This window comes from Sciurus carolinensis, chromosome 15, assembly GCF_902686445.1.
Source record: "Sciurus carolinensis chromosome 15, mSciCar1.2, whole genome shotgun sequence".
Lineage (NCBI taxonomy): Eukaryota > Metazoa > Chordata > Mammalia > Rodentia > Sciuridae > Sciurus > Sciurus carolinensis.
Window position 1 is genome coordinate 16,157,065 of NC_062227.1, and position 17,356 is coordinate 16,174,420.

General features: G+C 35.6%; 1 protein-coding gene across 8 annotated transcripts in view; it reads left to right on the top strand.

Moving 5' to 3' along the window:
• Ankrd12 (ankyrin repeat domain 12) overlaps positions 1-17,356 on the top strand; it is a 152,827-nt gene that overhangs the window by 59,488 nt on the left and 75,983 nt on the right. For all 8 annotated transcript variants that reach the window (XM_047526120.1, XM_047526125.1, XM_047526124.1 and 5 more), the window contains exon 3: positions 16,176-16,323. In XM_047526120.1, the coding sequence (XP_047382076.1) occupies positions 16,176-16,323 (148 nt within the window). The remainder of the gene's footprint in view (positions 1-16,175; positions 16,324-17,356) is intronic.

The following is a 17,356-nucleotide window of genomic DNA, read 5'->3' on the forward strand; positions in this document are numbered from 1 at the left end:
TTTTCTTTTTTTGTATTCAGTTTCCTTCATTTGCCTGATTACTCTGACTAGAATTTCACAAACTGTATTGAATATGAGCAGAAATCATGTCATGTTCTTGATTTTTTGAGAAAACTTTTTCATTATTTCTCCATTTAGTATGATGTTGACTGGATGTGTTGTATATAGCCTTTATTATGTTGTGATAAGTGCCTTATCTCACTAACTTCTTCAGTGTTTAAATGGGTGCTGAATTTTGTTGAAGGCTTTTTCTGCATCTGTTGAGATGACGATGTGATTCTTGTCCTTAATTCTATTTATGTGGTAAATTACAATTATTGATTTACATCTGTTGAACCCATCTTGCACCCCAGGGATGAAATCATTTGATCATAGTGTATAGTCTTCATTGTGTTTTTGAATGCAGATTTCTAATATTTTAATAAGAACTTTGGCTTCTGTGTTCATCAGGCATGTTGGACTGTAGTTTTCATTCTTTGTTGTGTCTTTGTCTGGTTTTGGCATCAGGGTGACACTGGCTTCATAGAATGCATTTATGAGTATTTCCTCTCTATTGCATGGAATAATTTGAAAGTTGATATTATTTCTTCATTAAAGGTCTGGTAGAACTCAGATATCTGAGTTTTTGGTACTCATCTTTATTGGAAAGCTTTTAATTACTGCTTCAGTCTCATTGCTTGATATTGGTCTATTTCTTTTTTTTTTTTTTACATGTTTTTATTGGTCCATTTTGGTTATAAATGACATAGAATTTATTTTGACATAATTATAAAAGCAAAAGATATAATTTATTCTAATTCAGACCCCAGTATCTTTCTCGCTTCCTCCCACCCTTGTTCCCTTCCCTCTACTCCATTGATCTTTCTGCTATTATAATTTTTTTAAATTGGTGTATTGTGTGTGTACATGATGGTGAGATTCACTGTGGTATATTCATGTGTACAGAGAAATGTTAGGTCAGATTAATTTCACTGTCTTTCTTCATCTTATCCCTCCTCCCTTCCATTCATTCCCTTTGTCTACTCCACTCATCTTTCTTCTGTTCTTTTTTTTAATCCCCCTGCTTATTTTGGATTAGCTTCCACATATCAGAGAAAACATTCAACCTTTGGCTTTTTGGAACTGGCTTATTTCACTTAGTATAATAGTCTCCACTTCCATTCATTCTTCTTTATGACTGAATAATACGAATAATACTCCTTTGTGTGTGTGTGTGTGTGTGTGTGTGTGTGTGTGTGTATAGTTTAGCTATTGTGAATTTTGCTGCTATAAAATAGCTGTGTCACTGTACTATGCTGATTTTTAATCCTTTGGAGTAGGATAGCTGGAGCAAATGGTGATTTCAATCCTAGTTTTTACGGGTATCTGCATACTGCTTTCCAGAGTGGTTGCACCAGTATGTAGTTCCACCAGCAACGTATGAGTATACACTTACCCCCTACCCCGCCACATACTCACCAAATTTATTGTGACTTGCATTCTTAATAATTGCCATTCTGACTGGAGGAAGATGAAGTCTCTGTGTAGCTTAGTCTGCATTTCTCTAATTGCTAGAGATGTTGAATATTTTTTCATACATTTGTTGATCATTTGTATTTCTTCTTTTGAGAAATGTCTGTTCATTCCTCTCTCCATTTATTGATTGGATTAAGTTCTTTTTGAGTTCTTTGTATATCCTATCTTATTGGAATGTGAATTTTCAAAATAGTTTCTGAAGATCTTCTTGATTTCAATTGTGTCTGTGATGGTATTTCTTTTTTCAGCTCAGATTTTGATAATTTGAGTTTTTCCCCCTTTGGTTAGTTTGGATAAGGGTTTATCAATTTTGTTTATCCTTTGGAGAAAAAAACAACTTTTTGTTTTGTTGATCTTTTGTATTGTTTTTTAATCTTAATTTCATTGATTTTGGCTCTGGTTTTGTTTCCTGTCTTCTACTGATTTTGGTATTGGTTTGTTCTTTTGCTCAGGCATTGAGCTGTAAGATTAGATTATTTATTTGATATCTTTCTGTTCTTTTACTGCCTGAGCTCAATGCTATGGAACTTCCCCCTTAGAAGTACCTTCATACTGCCTCAGAGATTTTGATTCATTATATCACTTCTCACTTACCTCTAGGTACTTTTTTATTTCTCCCTTAATTTCTTCTGCTAGCCCTTCATTCTTCACAAATGTATTATGTAATCTCCAGGTGTTAGAGTGGTTTTTATTTTTTATCTTACCGATTTCTAATTTCATTCCCTTTTGATCTGATAGTACAAGGTATTAGCTCAATTTTTTGTATTTGCTGAGATTTGCTTTGTGACCTAAAATATGAACTATTTCAGAATATTTTCTATGTACTGCTAAGAAGAAAGTAAATGACTATTGATGGATGAAATATTCTATAACTGTCTATTAGGTCCAAATTATTAATTGTATTTTTTACTTCTGTTGAATTTTCACTTAGTTTTTGTTTGAATGATCCATTCAGTGATAAGAGAAGTGTGTTAAAGTTACCCAGTATTATTGTATTGTGCTCTAATGTATTCTTAATATTGAGAATGTTTTGTTATATGTACACAGATGCTCCATTGTTTGGGCCATAAATAGTTAAAACTGTTATGTCGTGTTGAGGTATGATTCCATTAAACAGTATGAAATGACTTTCTTTGTCGCTTGTGATTAATTTTGGCTTGAAATCTACTCTGTCTGATAGGAGAATAGAAACCATGTTTATGAGATCCATGTGAATGGTATGTTTTTTTTCCGCCCTTTAACCTTCAATTTCTAAATGTCGTTGCCTATGAGGTGAGTCTTTTGTTGACAACATATTGTTAGGTCTTGTTTTTTAATCCAATTTGCTAGTCTGTGTCTTTTGATTGAACAGCTTATATCATTGACATTCAGTGTTATTATGACATGATTTCTATTTCCTGGTATTCTGATTTTTTTCTACAATTAAAATTGAATTTGATTCTCCTTTCTAGGGTAATTCTTCCCCACGCTGTTTTTCACTTTTATTTTCTTCATTTTTTTTAATTCATTTTTTTTTGTAAACAAATGGGATACATCTTGTTTCTCTGTTTGTACATGAAGTAGAGGCATATCATTTGTATAATCATACATTTCCCTAGGGTAATAGTTTTTGATTCATTCTGTTATTTTTTTTCTCCCCCCCCACCTCTCCCACCCCTCTTATCATTCTATGCAGTCCCTCCTTCCTCCATTCTTGCCCCCCTCCCACACCCCATTATGTGTCATCATCAGCTTATCAGCGAGATCATTAGTCCTTTGGTTTTTTGAGATTGACTTATCTACTTAGCATGATATTCTCCAATTTCATCCACTTTCCTGCAAATGCCATAATTTTATTATTCTTTATGGCTGAGTAATATTCCATTGTGTGTGTGTGTGTGTATATATATATATATATATATATATACACATACCACAGTTTCTTTATCCATTCATCAATTGAAGGGCATCTAGGTTGGTTCCGCAATCTGGCTATTGTGAATTGAGCAGCTATGAACATTGATGTGGCTGTATCTCTTTAGCATGCTGATTTTAAGTCCTTTGGGTATAGGCCAAGGAGTGGGATAGCTGGGTCAAATGGTTGTTCCATACCAAGTTTTCTAAGAAATCTCCATACTCCTTTCCAGAGTGGCTGCACTAATTTGCAGCCCCACCAGCAATGTACGAATGTACCTTTTTCTCTACATCCTCGCCAACACTTATTGTTGCTAGTATTCTTGATAATCGCCATTCTAATTGGGGTGAGATGGAATCTTAGGGTGGTTTCGATTTGCATTTCTCTTATTACTAGAGATGTTGAACATTCTTTCATACACGTGTTGATTGCTTGTAGATCTTCTTCAGTGAAGTGTCTGTTCATTTCCTTAGCCTATTTGTTGATTGGGTTATTTGTATTCTTAGTGTAGAGTTTTTTGAGTTCTTTATATATTCTGGAAATTAGTGCTCTGTCTGAAGTATGAATGACAAATATTTTCTCCCACTCTGTAGGTTCTCTCTTCGCTGATTGTTTCCTTTGCTGAGAGAAAGCTATTTAGTTTGAATCTATCCCAATTATTGATTCTTGTTTTATTTCTTGTGCTATGGGAGTCCTGTTAAGGAAGTCTGATCCTAAGCCAACAAGTTGAAGATTTGAACCTACTTTTTCTTCTATAAGATGCAGGGTCTCTGGTCTGATTCCAAGGTCCTTGATCCATTTTGAGTTGATTTGTGCAGGGTGAGAGGGGTTTAGTTTCATTCTGTTGCATATGGATTTCCAGTTTTCCCAGCACCATTTGTTGAAGAGGCTATCCTTTCTCCATTGCATATTTTTGGCACTTTGGCTAGTATGAGAAAATTGTATTTGTTTGGGTTTGTGACAATGTCCTCTCTTCTGTACCATTGATCTACCTGTCTATTTTGGTGCAAATACCATGCCGTTTTTGTTACTATAGCTTTGTAGTATAGTTGAAGTTCTGGTATTGCGATACCCCCTGCCCTGCTAAGGATTGCTTTAGCTATTCTGGGTTTCTTATTCTTCCAGATGAATTTCATGGCTACTTGCTCTCTTTCTGTAAGGTACATCATTGGGATTTTAATTGGAATTGCATTGAATCTGTATAGCACTTTTGGTAGTATGGCCATTTTGACAATGTTAGTTCTGCCTATCCAAGAACATGGGAGATCTTTCCATCTTCTAAGGTTTTCTTTAATTTCTTTCTTTAGTGTTCTGTAGTTCTTGCTGTAGAGGTCTTTCACTTTTTTGTTAGATTGATTCCCCAGTTTTTAGGGGAAATGCTTTCAATTTTTCACCATTTATAGTGATATTGGCCATGGGCTTAGCATAGATGGCCTTTACAATGTTAAGGAATGTCCCACTATCCCTATTTTTTCTAGTGTTTTGAGCATGAAGGGATGCTGTATTTCATCAAGTGCTTTTTCTGCAGCTATCGAAATAATCATGTGATTTTTGACTTTAAGTCTGTTGATATGGTGAATGACATTTATTGATTGCTGAATGTTGAACCAACCTTACATCCCTGGGGTAAAACCCACTTGATTGTGGTGCACTATCTTTTTAGTATAGTTTTGTATGCGATCTGCTAAGATTTTGTTGAGAATTTTTGCATCAATGTTCATTAAGGATATTGGTCTGAAATTTTCTTTCTTTGATGTGTCTATGTCTGGTTTAGGTATCAGGGTGATATTGACTTCATAGAATGAGTTTGGGAGGGCTCCCTTCTCTTCTATTTCATGAAATACTTTGAGAAGTATTGGAATGAACTCTTCTTTAAAGGTTTTGTAGAGCTTGTCTGAGAACCCATCTGGTCCCGGACTTTTCTTGTTGGTAGACTTTTGACGACTTCTATTTCATTACTTGAAATTGATCTATTTAAATTGTGTATGTCCTCCCAGTTGAGTTTAGGTAATTCATGTCTCTAGAAACCTGTTGATGGCTTCGAGATTTTCTATTTTGTTGGAGTATACATTTTCAAAATAGCTTCTAATTATGTTTTGTATTTCACTCGTCTGTCGTGATAGTTCCTTGTTCATTCTGAATTTTAGTAATTTGAGTTTTCTCTCTTCTTCTCTTTGTCAGTGTGGCTAAGGGTTTATCAATTTTGTTTACTTTTTTAAAGAACCAATATTTATTTTGTCAATTTTTTTCTGTTGTTTCTTTTGTTTCAATTTCATGGATTTCAGCTCTGATTTTAACTATTTCCTATCTTCTAGTCCTTTTGGTGTTGCTCTGTTCTTCTTTTTCTAGGACTTTGAGCTGTAGTGTTAGGTCATTAATTTGTTGAGTTTTTTTTCTTCTTTTATTGAATGCAGTCCATGAAATAAATTTTCCTCTAAGTACTGCTTTCATAATGTTGCAGAGATTTGGATACGATGTTTCTTTGTTCTTATTTACCTCTAAGAATTTTTAAATTTCCTTCCTGATGTCTTCTGCTATCCATTCATTATACAATAGCGTATTATTTAATCTCCAGGTGTTGGAGTAGTTTCTGGTTTTTACTCTGTCATTTATTTCTAATTTCAATCCATTATGATCTGATAGAATACAAGGTAGTATCTCTATCTTCCTGTACTTGCTAACATTAGCTTTGTGGCAGAAAATATGGTCTATTTTAGAGAAGGAACCATGTGCTGCTGAGAAGAAAGTGTATTTATTCTTTGTTGGATGGTATATTCTATAAATGTCCGTTCAGTCTAAATTATTGATTGTGTTATTGAGATCTATGGTTTCTTTGTTCAATTTTTGTTTGGAGGATCTGTCCAGTGGTGAGAAAGTTGTGTTAAAATCATCTAGTATCATTGTGTTGTGGTCTATTTGATTTCTGGAATTGAGAAGGATTTGTTTGACGTACATGGCTGAGCCACTGTTTGGGGCATAGATTTTTATGATTGTTATGTCTTACTGATTTATGCTTCCCTGAAGAAGTATGAAATGTCCTTCTTTATCCCTTCTGAGTAGTTTTGACTTGAAGTCCATATTATCTGATATGAGGATGGATACTCGTTTTTTTTTTTTTTTTTGCTGAGTCCATGTGCATGGTATGTTTTTTCCCATCCTTTCACCTTTAGTCTGTGGGTATATTTTTCTATGAGATGAGTCTATTGCAGGCAGCAAATTGTTGGATCTTTCTTTTTAATCCAGTCTGCCGGACTATGTCTTCTGATTGATGAGTTCAGGCCATTAACATTTAGGGTTATTATTGAGATATGATTTGTATTCCCAATCATTTGGCTCATTTTTTTTTTTTTTACACGTCTTGATTTATTCTTTATTTGGCTGTTGCTTTAGGGTACTTCTTCATTTTTCTGATTTACATTGTTGTTTTTTTATCTCTTCTTTATGGAATATTTTGCTGAAAATGTTCTCTAATGCTGGCTTTCTATTTGTAAATTCTTTTAGCTTTTGCTTATCATGGAAGGATTTTATTTCATGATCAAATCTGAAGGTAAGTTTTGCTGGGTATAAGATCCTTGGTTGTCATCCATTTTCTTTCAGGACTTGAAAAAATGTTCCAGTCCCTTCTAGCTATTAGGGTCTGTATTGAAAAATCAGCTCACATCCATGTTGGTTTCCCCCTGAATATAATTTGATTCTTTTCTCTCGCGGCCTTTAACATTCTATCATTAGTTTATATGTTAGGCATTTTCATTACTATGTGCCTTGGTGTGGGTCTGTTGTAATTTTGTGTATTTGGGGTCCTATAAGCCTCTTGAACTTGATTTTCCATTTCATTCTTCAGATTTCAGAAATATTCTGATATTATTTTGTTGAATAGATTGTTCTTTCCTTTGGTTATTTCTCTAAGCCTTCCTCAATCCCAATAATTCTTAAATTTGGCCTTTTCTTGATATCCCATAATTCTTATAGATTCTTTTTTTGATTTCTTACCATCTTCTGTTTGGTCCACTTCGTTTTCAAGATTAAATATTTTGTCTTCAATATCTGAGGTTCTGTCTTCCAGGTATTATATCCTATTGGTTATGCTTTCTATGGAGTTTTTAATTTGGTTTATTGTTTCTTTCATTTCAAGGATTTCTGTTTTGTTTTGTTTTTTTCAATATCTCTAACTCTTTATTGAAATGATCTTTTGCTTCCTGTATTTGCTCTTTTAACTGTGGATTGGTGTGATCATTCAATGCCTGCATTTGCTCTCTCATCTCATCATTCAATGCCTGCATTTGCTCTTTCATCTCTTCATTTGATTCCCTGATTGTTTTAATTATGTGCATTCTGAACTCCCTTTCTGACATTTCTTCTGCCATGCTGTCATTGGATTTTATTGCTATACCATCTAGGTTTGTTTGGGACATTTTTTTTTGCTTGTTTTCTCATATTGCTTCGGTATCTACCCCTCGAGTAGTGAAACTCTGGGATATTGCAGATTTTTTCTATTGACTAATATTGTCTCTGTAGATTTCCAGTAACTCACCTCTTACTCTTCAGTAGCCTGAAATCTTGGAGGAACTTGATAATGCCGTGGCCCACTAGGAATTTGCCCCTCTAGGGTTGGTGGCCTTCGTGTGGGGTATATTCCCTGTCAGTGGGCAAAGGTTCCTCAACTTGTTGACTGATGGTTAGCCAGAGGGTGACTAGACAGCATACTGGGGCATGTCTCATCTGGGCACAGGTCTCTGGTTCTCCTGCCCTGGTGGGAAAGCCTCTCCCAGCAGGGAAGACTCACCGGGTGGGGAAGTTTCGCTTGGTAGCTCTCCTCTGAGCAGTTCCCTTCCGTCCAGAACTACCACCTGAACTGGGAAGTCCTCCTCTGTTATATTCCCAGTGGTCTTGATCTACCGCCTCAGCTTGGTAGCCTGTCCCTGTGAGGGATTCCCTCTCTGAGCAGCCCTCCTCTGCTATGTTCCCTGGGGACTGGAACTACTGCCTGGGCCTCGGACCCTTACTCTGCATCGAAGCCTCTCACTGTGTGGCCCTCTTCTGCAGTTCTCCCGGTTGACTGGGTTCTCGGCTCCAGCAGGGGAGTCTTACTGGGCCACTCTAATCCATGAAGTTCCCTGTGTTTCAGGACTACTGCCCCATCCGGGGAGCCTGACCAGTGGGAGAGACTCACCCAGTGTCTCTGAGTTGGTCCCAAGTCTCTCGGTACGTCCTCTTCTTGGCTCTTGAGTCTTGTCAAAGGTCCTCTGGCCTCCTGTATGTGTCTCAGGAAGGGAGCTGCCCTTCCAATGATGATGGCCACGCCCTCAGGAATAATTGGAAATGCTTGCACCAGCCTATAAAGAGGTCTCTGCCTAGCTCTGCGATGCAGGTGGGCTGGCTGGTCTGCCGGCTTGCTCCGCCATAGCAGCAGACCTTGGTGTGGTGGTCAGGTGGTGTCGCCCAGTAATGGGGTCTGTGTGTGGCCTGATGGTTGGGCGGGTAGGCTGCCTACCGCCTAGCTCTGCTAGGCAGGCGGGTTGGGTGCCCACCTGCTATCTCCGCGGTGCAGGTGACCTGACTTAACCGCCAGCTCACTCTGCAACTGCGACCCACTGGTGATGGCACCGCCTCCGGTGCAGGGTCAGGTGGGGTCCCTCAGTGATGGTGTCTGTCTCATTTTTATTTTTCATTTAATGAAACATTAAGTATGTTTTGAAGTGCATGCTTCCTTTATGAATTTTTTAACTTTGTTCATCATGGAAGGTTTTCATATGTTAAACATTTTCATAGTGATGTGTCTTGGAGTGGATCTCTTGTGTTTTGTATATTTGGAGTCTTATGTGCCTCCTGTTTGTGCATTTCTATTTCATTCTTATGGTTTGGAAAGTTTTTCTTGTTTTATTGAAAAGCTTGTGCATTGCCTTATTTTGTTTTTCAGAGCCTTCATCTATCACAGTGAATTTTAAATTTGGCCTTTTAATGTTATCTCAGATTTCTCTTAACATGTTCTTTTTATGTTCAACTTTATTTTGAATATTATATATTTTGTCTTAGAGGCCTGAAAATACATCTTCAGAGTGGTCTTATCTATTGGTGATGCTTTCCATTGAATTTTTAATATGATTTATTGATTCCTTCATTTCAAGGATTTCCATTTGGTTCTTTTTTTGGAATTTCTCTTTATTGAAGTGATCTTTCAGTTCCTGTGTTTTTTCTCAGTTTAACTGTGAACTTTCTAAATTCCTTTTCTCACATTTCCTCCACTGTGGTGTCAGTAAAGGCTTTTGTTGAAACATTATGAGTTGTTTAGGATGATTTTTTTAGTTTGATTTTTTTCATATTTTAGTATGTCTACCCATTTATTGGTATAATTCTGACTTCTTTTTTTTTTAAGTGAAGGACTACTTTGTGAGCCTCTTTTTAAGAGCCCTGGGTTGAGTGAATATTCAGATGTTATTTTAAGTCAGTGTGTGACCTCTGCTCATCTCAATATCAGCACTACTCTAAGAGATACCACTGAGTCCTATTTACTATAATCACTTCTGAGCTAAGCCTCATTCTGTTTGATAACACAAAGTTGTTATTCAACTTGTTGCAATTGTTCTTTGCAGTTCCTGAAATTCAGGCCATAAACCTATAATAAAGTTTTGGAACAGATCAAAAATTAGTTGTTAAATAAACTTACTATAACCTTAAGTGAGGGCTAAGAGGAGGGATGAAAGAAAGACTGGGCAAATAGGAGAGGGAAGTAGGTTGGGGGAAGCTATTAAAGGGTAATTTACACCAAGGTGGAAAGGAGAAATAGATGAAAGCTCAAGAGGATGAGCAGGGGGCAAGAGAAGCCAGGTATAAACTAGAGTTGGAAAAATAAGAAGATCGATTCCAGTTAATGCTTTAAATTGTTACATGAAATACAGTCAGATGGGTTGAAGGTGCTGTATTGACTATTGGGTTAACAAATGTTGTTCAAGTTAAGGAGTTATTTATAAGATCAGTGTTGACATGAGAGTTGTTTATAGTATACTATGTCAAGGTGAAGAAAGTTTTTGTTGAATCTTGATTTGGATTTCATTGGGGTTTGAACCTTTAGCAGTTGTCCATCATCAGTCTTGGACTGTGGAACTCTCATGATTTGCAGGGCCCAGGAGCCAATTCTCTCATTGCTGTGAACCTTCTGCAGCAGTTTCTGGTTTGTCAGCTCAGGGACTATAGCTTACTGCTCAGAGGGTGCAGTGTTGTGAGTTGTCTGTTTCTATTGTGTGCAGTAGTTCAGGATGCAGGCTCTGAAGTGCCTCTGTGTTTGGTGTGGATCACTGTGTATCTGTTCCCCTCTACTGGGTTCTCTTTGTGGTAGTGGAAGATCCTTGGGGCTGTCTATGAGTGCAGGAAAAATCTGGTTGTGGATTTTCCATGGGTGATTTCTCAATTCTTCTTTTCCTTCATTGCTTCCTTATGGTGTTGTGAGTAGATCACCACCTCATGCCTAACTCATTTCTGCTGTCTTCCATACATCTGTTTAGGTATTTATTATCCTCTTAGTTCAATTTGGGTAGGTCATATATGTCTAGAAATTTGTCAATTTCTTCTGCATTTGCTAGTTTATTGGAATATAAGTTTTCAAAGCAGCCTGTAGTTACTCTTGAGTTTCATGAATGTGTGTGGTGATATCTCCTTTTTCATGTCCATTCATGTTGATTTAGGTCTTCTCTTTCATGGGTAGTTCAACTAGTGGTTTATCAATCTTACTTACCTTTTTAAGAACCAATACTTTCTTACATTTTTTTTTTTTAATTTCATTACTTCCCTCTGATCTTAATTATTTCCTGTCTTCTACTGGTAATGGAATTAGTTTGTTCCTGCTTTCTAGGACCTTGAGTTGTAACATTAGATTGTTCATTTGGGATCTTTGTTCTTTTTAATGTAGTACTTAATATTTTAACCTTGCCTTAGATCCTTCATAGTGCTACAGAAAATTTGATATGTTGTATCACAATTCTTATATCTTCTAAGAATTTTTTAAATATCTCTTCTAACTTCTTCAATTTACATGTGATTATGTGGTTTTTATAGTTTTTCTTGCTGTTGATTTCTAATTTCATTTCATTTTGATGTGGTAACTTACAAGGGATTGTCTTTTTAAATTTTTTGTGTTTTCTGAGACTTGCTTTGTAATTAAAATAATGTCCATTTTGGAGATGGTTCCATGAGCTGCCAAGAAGGTACTGTTGGATAAAATGTTATATGGATGTCTGTTAGGTCCATAAGTATCTTGATTTTATGTCTGGACAACCTGTCTATTGGTGACGAGGGTGTGTTGAAATTGCCCAGTATTACTGTATTGGGATCTATTGGGATGTTAATATCAAGAATTGTTTTTTTTTTTTTTTTTCATGTAATTAGGTGCACCAAGGTTGAGGCATAAACATATACTATTTTTATATCTTCTTATTGGCAGTTTCCCCTTTACCTTTATGTTGTAACCTTCCTTGTCTTTCTTGATTAAATTCTGCCTGAAATGTGCTTTGTTGGATGTGAAAATAGCTACTACTACTTGTTTTCAGAGTCAGTTTGCATTGAATATCTTTTTTCATTCTTTTACTTTGACCTGTTGTTGTCTTTTCCTTTCATGAGTTTCTTGCAAACAGCATTTAGTTGGATCTTGTTTTTAAATCCACTTCACCAAGTCTGTGTCTTAAGTGGAGAATGGAGACCCATTTACATTTAGAGTTATTATGAAAGGCGATTACTGTTTCCTGACATTTTGCTTTGTTTCATATACTGAATTTAGTCTTAATCTAGTTAAGCAATCCTTAATTGCTTTTCTTGTGAGTGCCATCCACTCGGGAGCTCTAAGATTTGTTTTTGAGTTATTCCATGTATAGTTTATCTTTAAACATTTTGTGTGGTGCTGGCTCAGTAATCATGAATTCTTTTACTTTATCCTTACTGTGGATAGTTTTTATATTCTCTTCAGTTTTGAATAATAGTTTTGCTGCATATAGCAATCTAGTTTGGCAGTTGTTTCTGTATTTGTTTTTTCTTTTTTTCCAAGCTTGGGTTCTCTCATTTAAGCCTTAGATTTTAGAGTGTTAGCTGAGAAGTCAGATTTAAGCATTATTGACTTACATCCAAATGTGACTTGACGTTTTTTTCTTTTGCATCTTTTAATATTCTATTATTCTCCATCATAGACATTTTGATTATGATTCCTCTTGGAAAGGTTCTTTTTTGATCTTGTCTGTTTGGGGTACTATATGCATGTTGTATATGAATGTTTATATCATTTCTAAGGTTTGTACAGTTTATTTATTTTTTTCAGTAAAAAGATTCTGAATACCTTGAACCTATATCTCCAAGCCTTTTTCAGTTCCAGTGACTCTCAAGTTTGATCTCTTCATGTCCCAGCATTCTTCTGTATTCTTGCCATTGCCTTTTTTTCTTTACTGTGTCTGAGTGTTCGACCTGAAGTTCTATTTTCTGTGAAGTCTATCCTATTGGTGATATTTCAGGTGAATTTATTTGATTTATTATGTCTTTAATTTCAAAAATTTTGGTTTCTTTTCAGAATCTCTCTTTGTTGAAATGGCCTTTTTACCTTGTTTGTTTTCTCTCTTAATTTGTTCCTTAGATTTTTTTTTAGCTCATTAATCATTTCAATAATCCTTTTTTTTTTTTTTTTTTTTTTTTTTTTTTTGCAGACTTTCTCTGGAATTTCATTCCCTTCATTATCTTTGCATTTCTTAGTTGGGTGATGATAAATTTGGTGTGTGTACTTGTACATCTGTTGAAATGAAGTTCTCTTCCTCTCACAAGAGGTCCTTTGTTGAGTATCTGTTGTAATAAGCCATGTGCTTTTGGTGTATTTTAGCTTCAACACATAGGCTCATCTTAAAGTGTAAATTTCAACCTTCAATGGCTGCCAGTTTACCACTTGCACAACTGCTGTTGTAATTCAGCTGTGCAACAATGTGTTCCTGTGAGATGCTGTGTTGTAGCTTCTCTCTGTTTTTGTTGTAGAAGCAGATGTCCATGAGTGGGACCTGAATTCACCTCTTTATAGCCTTTTTTACTTGTGGCCTGGGTACTGGTTTAGGAGTTTTGTATCTAGTCTGTGTGTTAAAATGTTGTTGAAGCTTGAGCAGGGGTAGTTTGTGTGTGGAGCAAGGTATACTGTCTCTTGATTGGTTTGTGTGTATAGTTCATTAGCAGAGTCTCTACCCCATGAACTTATAGTGTCCTAGTAGATTCCTAACCATTCACAGAAAAGGGGGATACATACAAAAACATTAAATAATATGCAGCATTAAAATAAATACCCATTGCCTGTTGGGGCCTCTATGACACTACTGCAGAAACAAGAATGGCAGGGTCAGCAATTAACAACAACAGCAGTAAACAGTGATGAACTAGGCCTAGCATTAAAATAAACACGCATCAACTATACCATTTACAGTACTAATAACTGTGACAAAGTGAACGGTGGGGACAAATTATATAAACTAAAGAGGTCTAAAATACAGTAAAATTATAATTCATTAGGATAAAAGAAAATGGGGTAGGAGAACAAAAGAAATACTCAAAATGGAAAAAGAGAAAGCAAGTGATGATTATAAAGAAGGTGGGGGCAAATAGAGAACAAGAGAAGTTGGCTCTTAGAGGAAGAAGAAAGGAAGAAAAGAGTAAAACAAAATAAAACTTTACAAAGGAATATGCATGTATGTTTATTATGAACTAATCAGCACAGCAAGAAAACTAAACAAAGAAAAAGCCAAAAAGGATTATCTCCACTGAATGGTCAAAACAGTTAACAACAGGGATGGATGTTCACTGCCTTTGCCAGACTGCCTTTCTTTCCAATTCTTTGAATCTGTACCTCTTAGAACAAGAACTGGGGAATCTTAAACCTTTGCTTCTTTTTTTGTTGTTGTTGCTTATCAAGCTGCCAGCTGGAGTTGCAGGGAACACAAATGGACTGAAATAGCCTTCAGCTTCCCTGATTACCAGTGTTAGGTAGGATGGAATGGGAAATATTGTTCATTGCAGTTTCATCTGAAAAGACTAGATTGATATGCTCCCAGTGTGGGGCTGATGTGGAGTCCTAAATAGGAAGTTCTAGCAGCTGGGTTTTAGCTCTGATCATACCTTTGGGAACTTTGTTGGATGGTATCTGCTCCTGAGAGAGTGAATCAGCATATCCCTGGGACCAGGCAGATGCTGATCTCTTCTGGGCTTCTAGACCTCAGGGGTCTCTGGGGAATTCTACTTCTAGGGGACAGTAACCAACCCTTCACAGGTCTCACACACTATACTGCCCACAAATATGGCCTTCCCAGGTTTAAGACCTGAGTGCATTTATGTTTGCCTGTTAAGTTTCTAGACTTGCAAGAAGGGAAGCATGTTGTATTCTCTGTATCTCTAACCTGAACAACCCTGGGTACAGTCTTCTCTGTGATTGTTTCAATTGCATTCTGCTAGGTACACACTAGGCTCACAGTAGGCACTTGCTGAGAGTATGACAATATTTGCCGCAATTTCCTGGGCTCCTGTGGCAACAAGCTACATCATAACTTCTTCAAGAAGAAGTTCTTCCCACCTCAGCTCTTTGCTTGCCAGTTGAGAAACACAGTGCACTTTTCAAACACCATCTGGTGTTAATCCTCTGGTTCAGCTAAATTCAGACTTTTTTTTGTTCTATGGAGTTTTCACATACCAAATTTTTCTGCTGAATTTTTCTCTTTCTATTTTGTGTTAACGCCTGTACTCTGTGGTGAAGTGGCAACACTGTTACTGCCTCCTTGGCTCCAGTGTATTCTTTCTTGTCTTCTCTCCAAAACACCTGAATTGTAAAAGTCTCTTACTGCCTGATGTGAATTTCAGTGAATTTTATCACTCATCTTGCTGAATCCCAAGCCATGGGACAGCTGGAAAGTATGAACCCTTTCTCTAGTCCTTTGATCTCCATATTTACTTCTTTATTGATTAAAAACTGTGATTCTCAAACTGAATCACCTGGGAGGAATATTAAAACAGATCACTAGACTTCCAGCTGTTGTGATTCACTAGGTCTGGGATAGAGCTAGAGAATTTATATTTCTAATAAGTTCCTAGATAATGCTGTGATACTGTATTCCAGTATCCCTTAAGAACTGGTATAGATGATTAGGCAGTAATATACTTGTAGGGGATTTGTTAAGATATCCTATACATATTCTTTCCATTTGCTTTAAACTGCCTCATGATTATTTATCACATTTAATACAACATTAAGTGCTCTATAAATAGTTATACTCTCTTGCTTAGAGAATAATGACAAAATTGCAGGTTTAATAAAGATACAATTTTCTCTTCAAATGTTTTTTATTCTGTGGTTGGTTTAATCTACAGACAATGAACTCAAGGATATAATAGGCCAAGAATATATATATATATATATATATATATATATATATTTTTTTTTTTTTTTTTAAACAAGTCTGTTTAATTCATTCCAGAATTGTGTTTTCATAGTTGTATATTTATTCATTGTGCAACATCTAGATTACAGTTCGACTTATGGCTAAGGTTATAGTCAAGATATTTTATTGTTATTTAAAATCCTTTTATTAAATAAAAAGCAGGGGGATATGAAAGAACTTAGAAAAAACGTTGGATCTGAGTCATGAGTACAATAATGGTTTGTAAGACCCTCTATTTATGTCTGTTTGAAAATTTCCTTAGAGTAGTTTTTAAATAGTGTTTCTTTACATAATGTTGATAAAACTTTATTCATACTTGCTTTTTTTAATAGAGTAAAGACAAGATTGCGTCCTACAGCAAAACTCCCAAAATTGACCGAAGTGATGTTGGCAAAGAGATGAAAGAGAAATCATCCATGAAACGTAAACTTCCTTTTACTATTAGCCCATCACGAAATGAAGAACGAGATTCAGACACAGGTAAAATAATTGGTTATTTTCTGGTAAACTCTTACTTATTTTCTTACTGTGATTTTTCTTTTCACATGTATCCTCCTCTTGATACCCCAATTTATAGAGAAATATTCGTATTTTAGATTTATCATTTTGGGGGCAGAAATTCATCTGTCACACAAATGTGATTTCTCACTAGAGAAAAGAAACAGTTTATTCTTTATTCTCTTTAATAATGATGAAATTTTGCTCAGTTAATAAACATCCACTAGGATATACTAGATTTGAAAAAAAGTTGTTTTTTTTGACGGACTGAACACACCAAAGACCTCAGGCATTTTAAATTCAGAAATGAATTGGACCCCTTACACACACAGAAAAGAGGCTCACTGCTTAATTGCTATTCATAGAACTTTAGTTTCTCAAAATTCATATATTTCAGAAGTTGGTGTTTGAGATTAGTCAATCCAAATTACTCATGATAGGTGAGAACCTTCTTACTACTATCTAATAAATTACTAGGTTGTTTGTTAGCTCTGAACTAAACAAAAAAAATTCATTCTTTGAAACTAATTTAAACTTCAATATGTTTGTCACAGGTGTTCTATTCCTTGTGTGAAATATTAATAAAATTTCTTAAAAATGTTTTTGCTTCACCTTTAGAAAGTTATCGTTCCATTTTTGAGCTTATGTACAGAGATTATATCCTATTAGTATCTTTCTAGTAATCTTCAATACCAGAATGATCTTGAATCTAGACTAAACGATGAAAATAAAGATTTTGATATATCCTGTGATAGCATAGCTTTAGTAAATACTCAATTTTTAGTGTACACAATTAGTAAATAGATCTTTTGTGTATTTCACCTTTTTTTATTTTGAATTAGAAATTTTTCTCAGTCATGACATTTTTAAATCTCAAATTCTATTCTTTTTTGTGGCAATTAAGAAATGACATGTTTTGTTCATTTTAAGTTACACTGGTTTCTTCTAGAGTTTCAGAAACTTTTTTATTGAACCACAACTCTACTTAAGTGGTATTCTGAAGCTGTTACTAGTC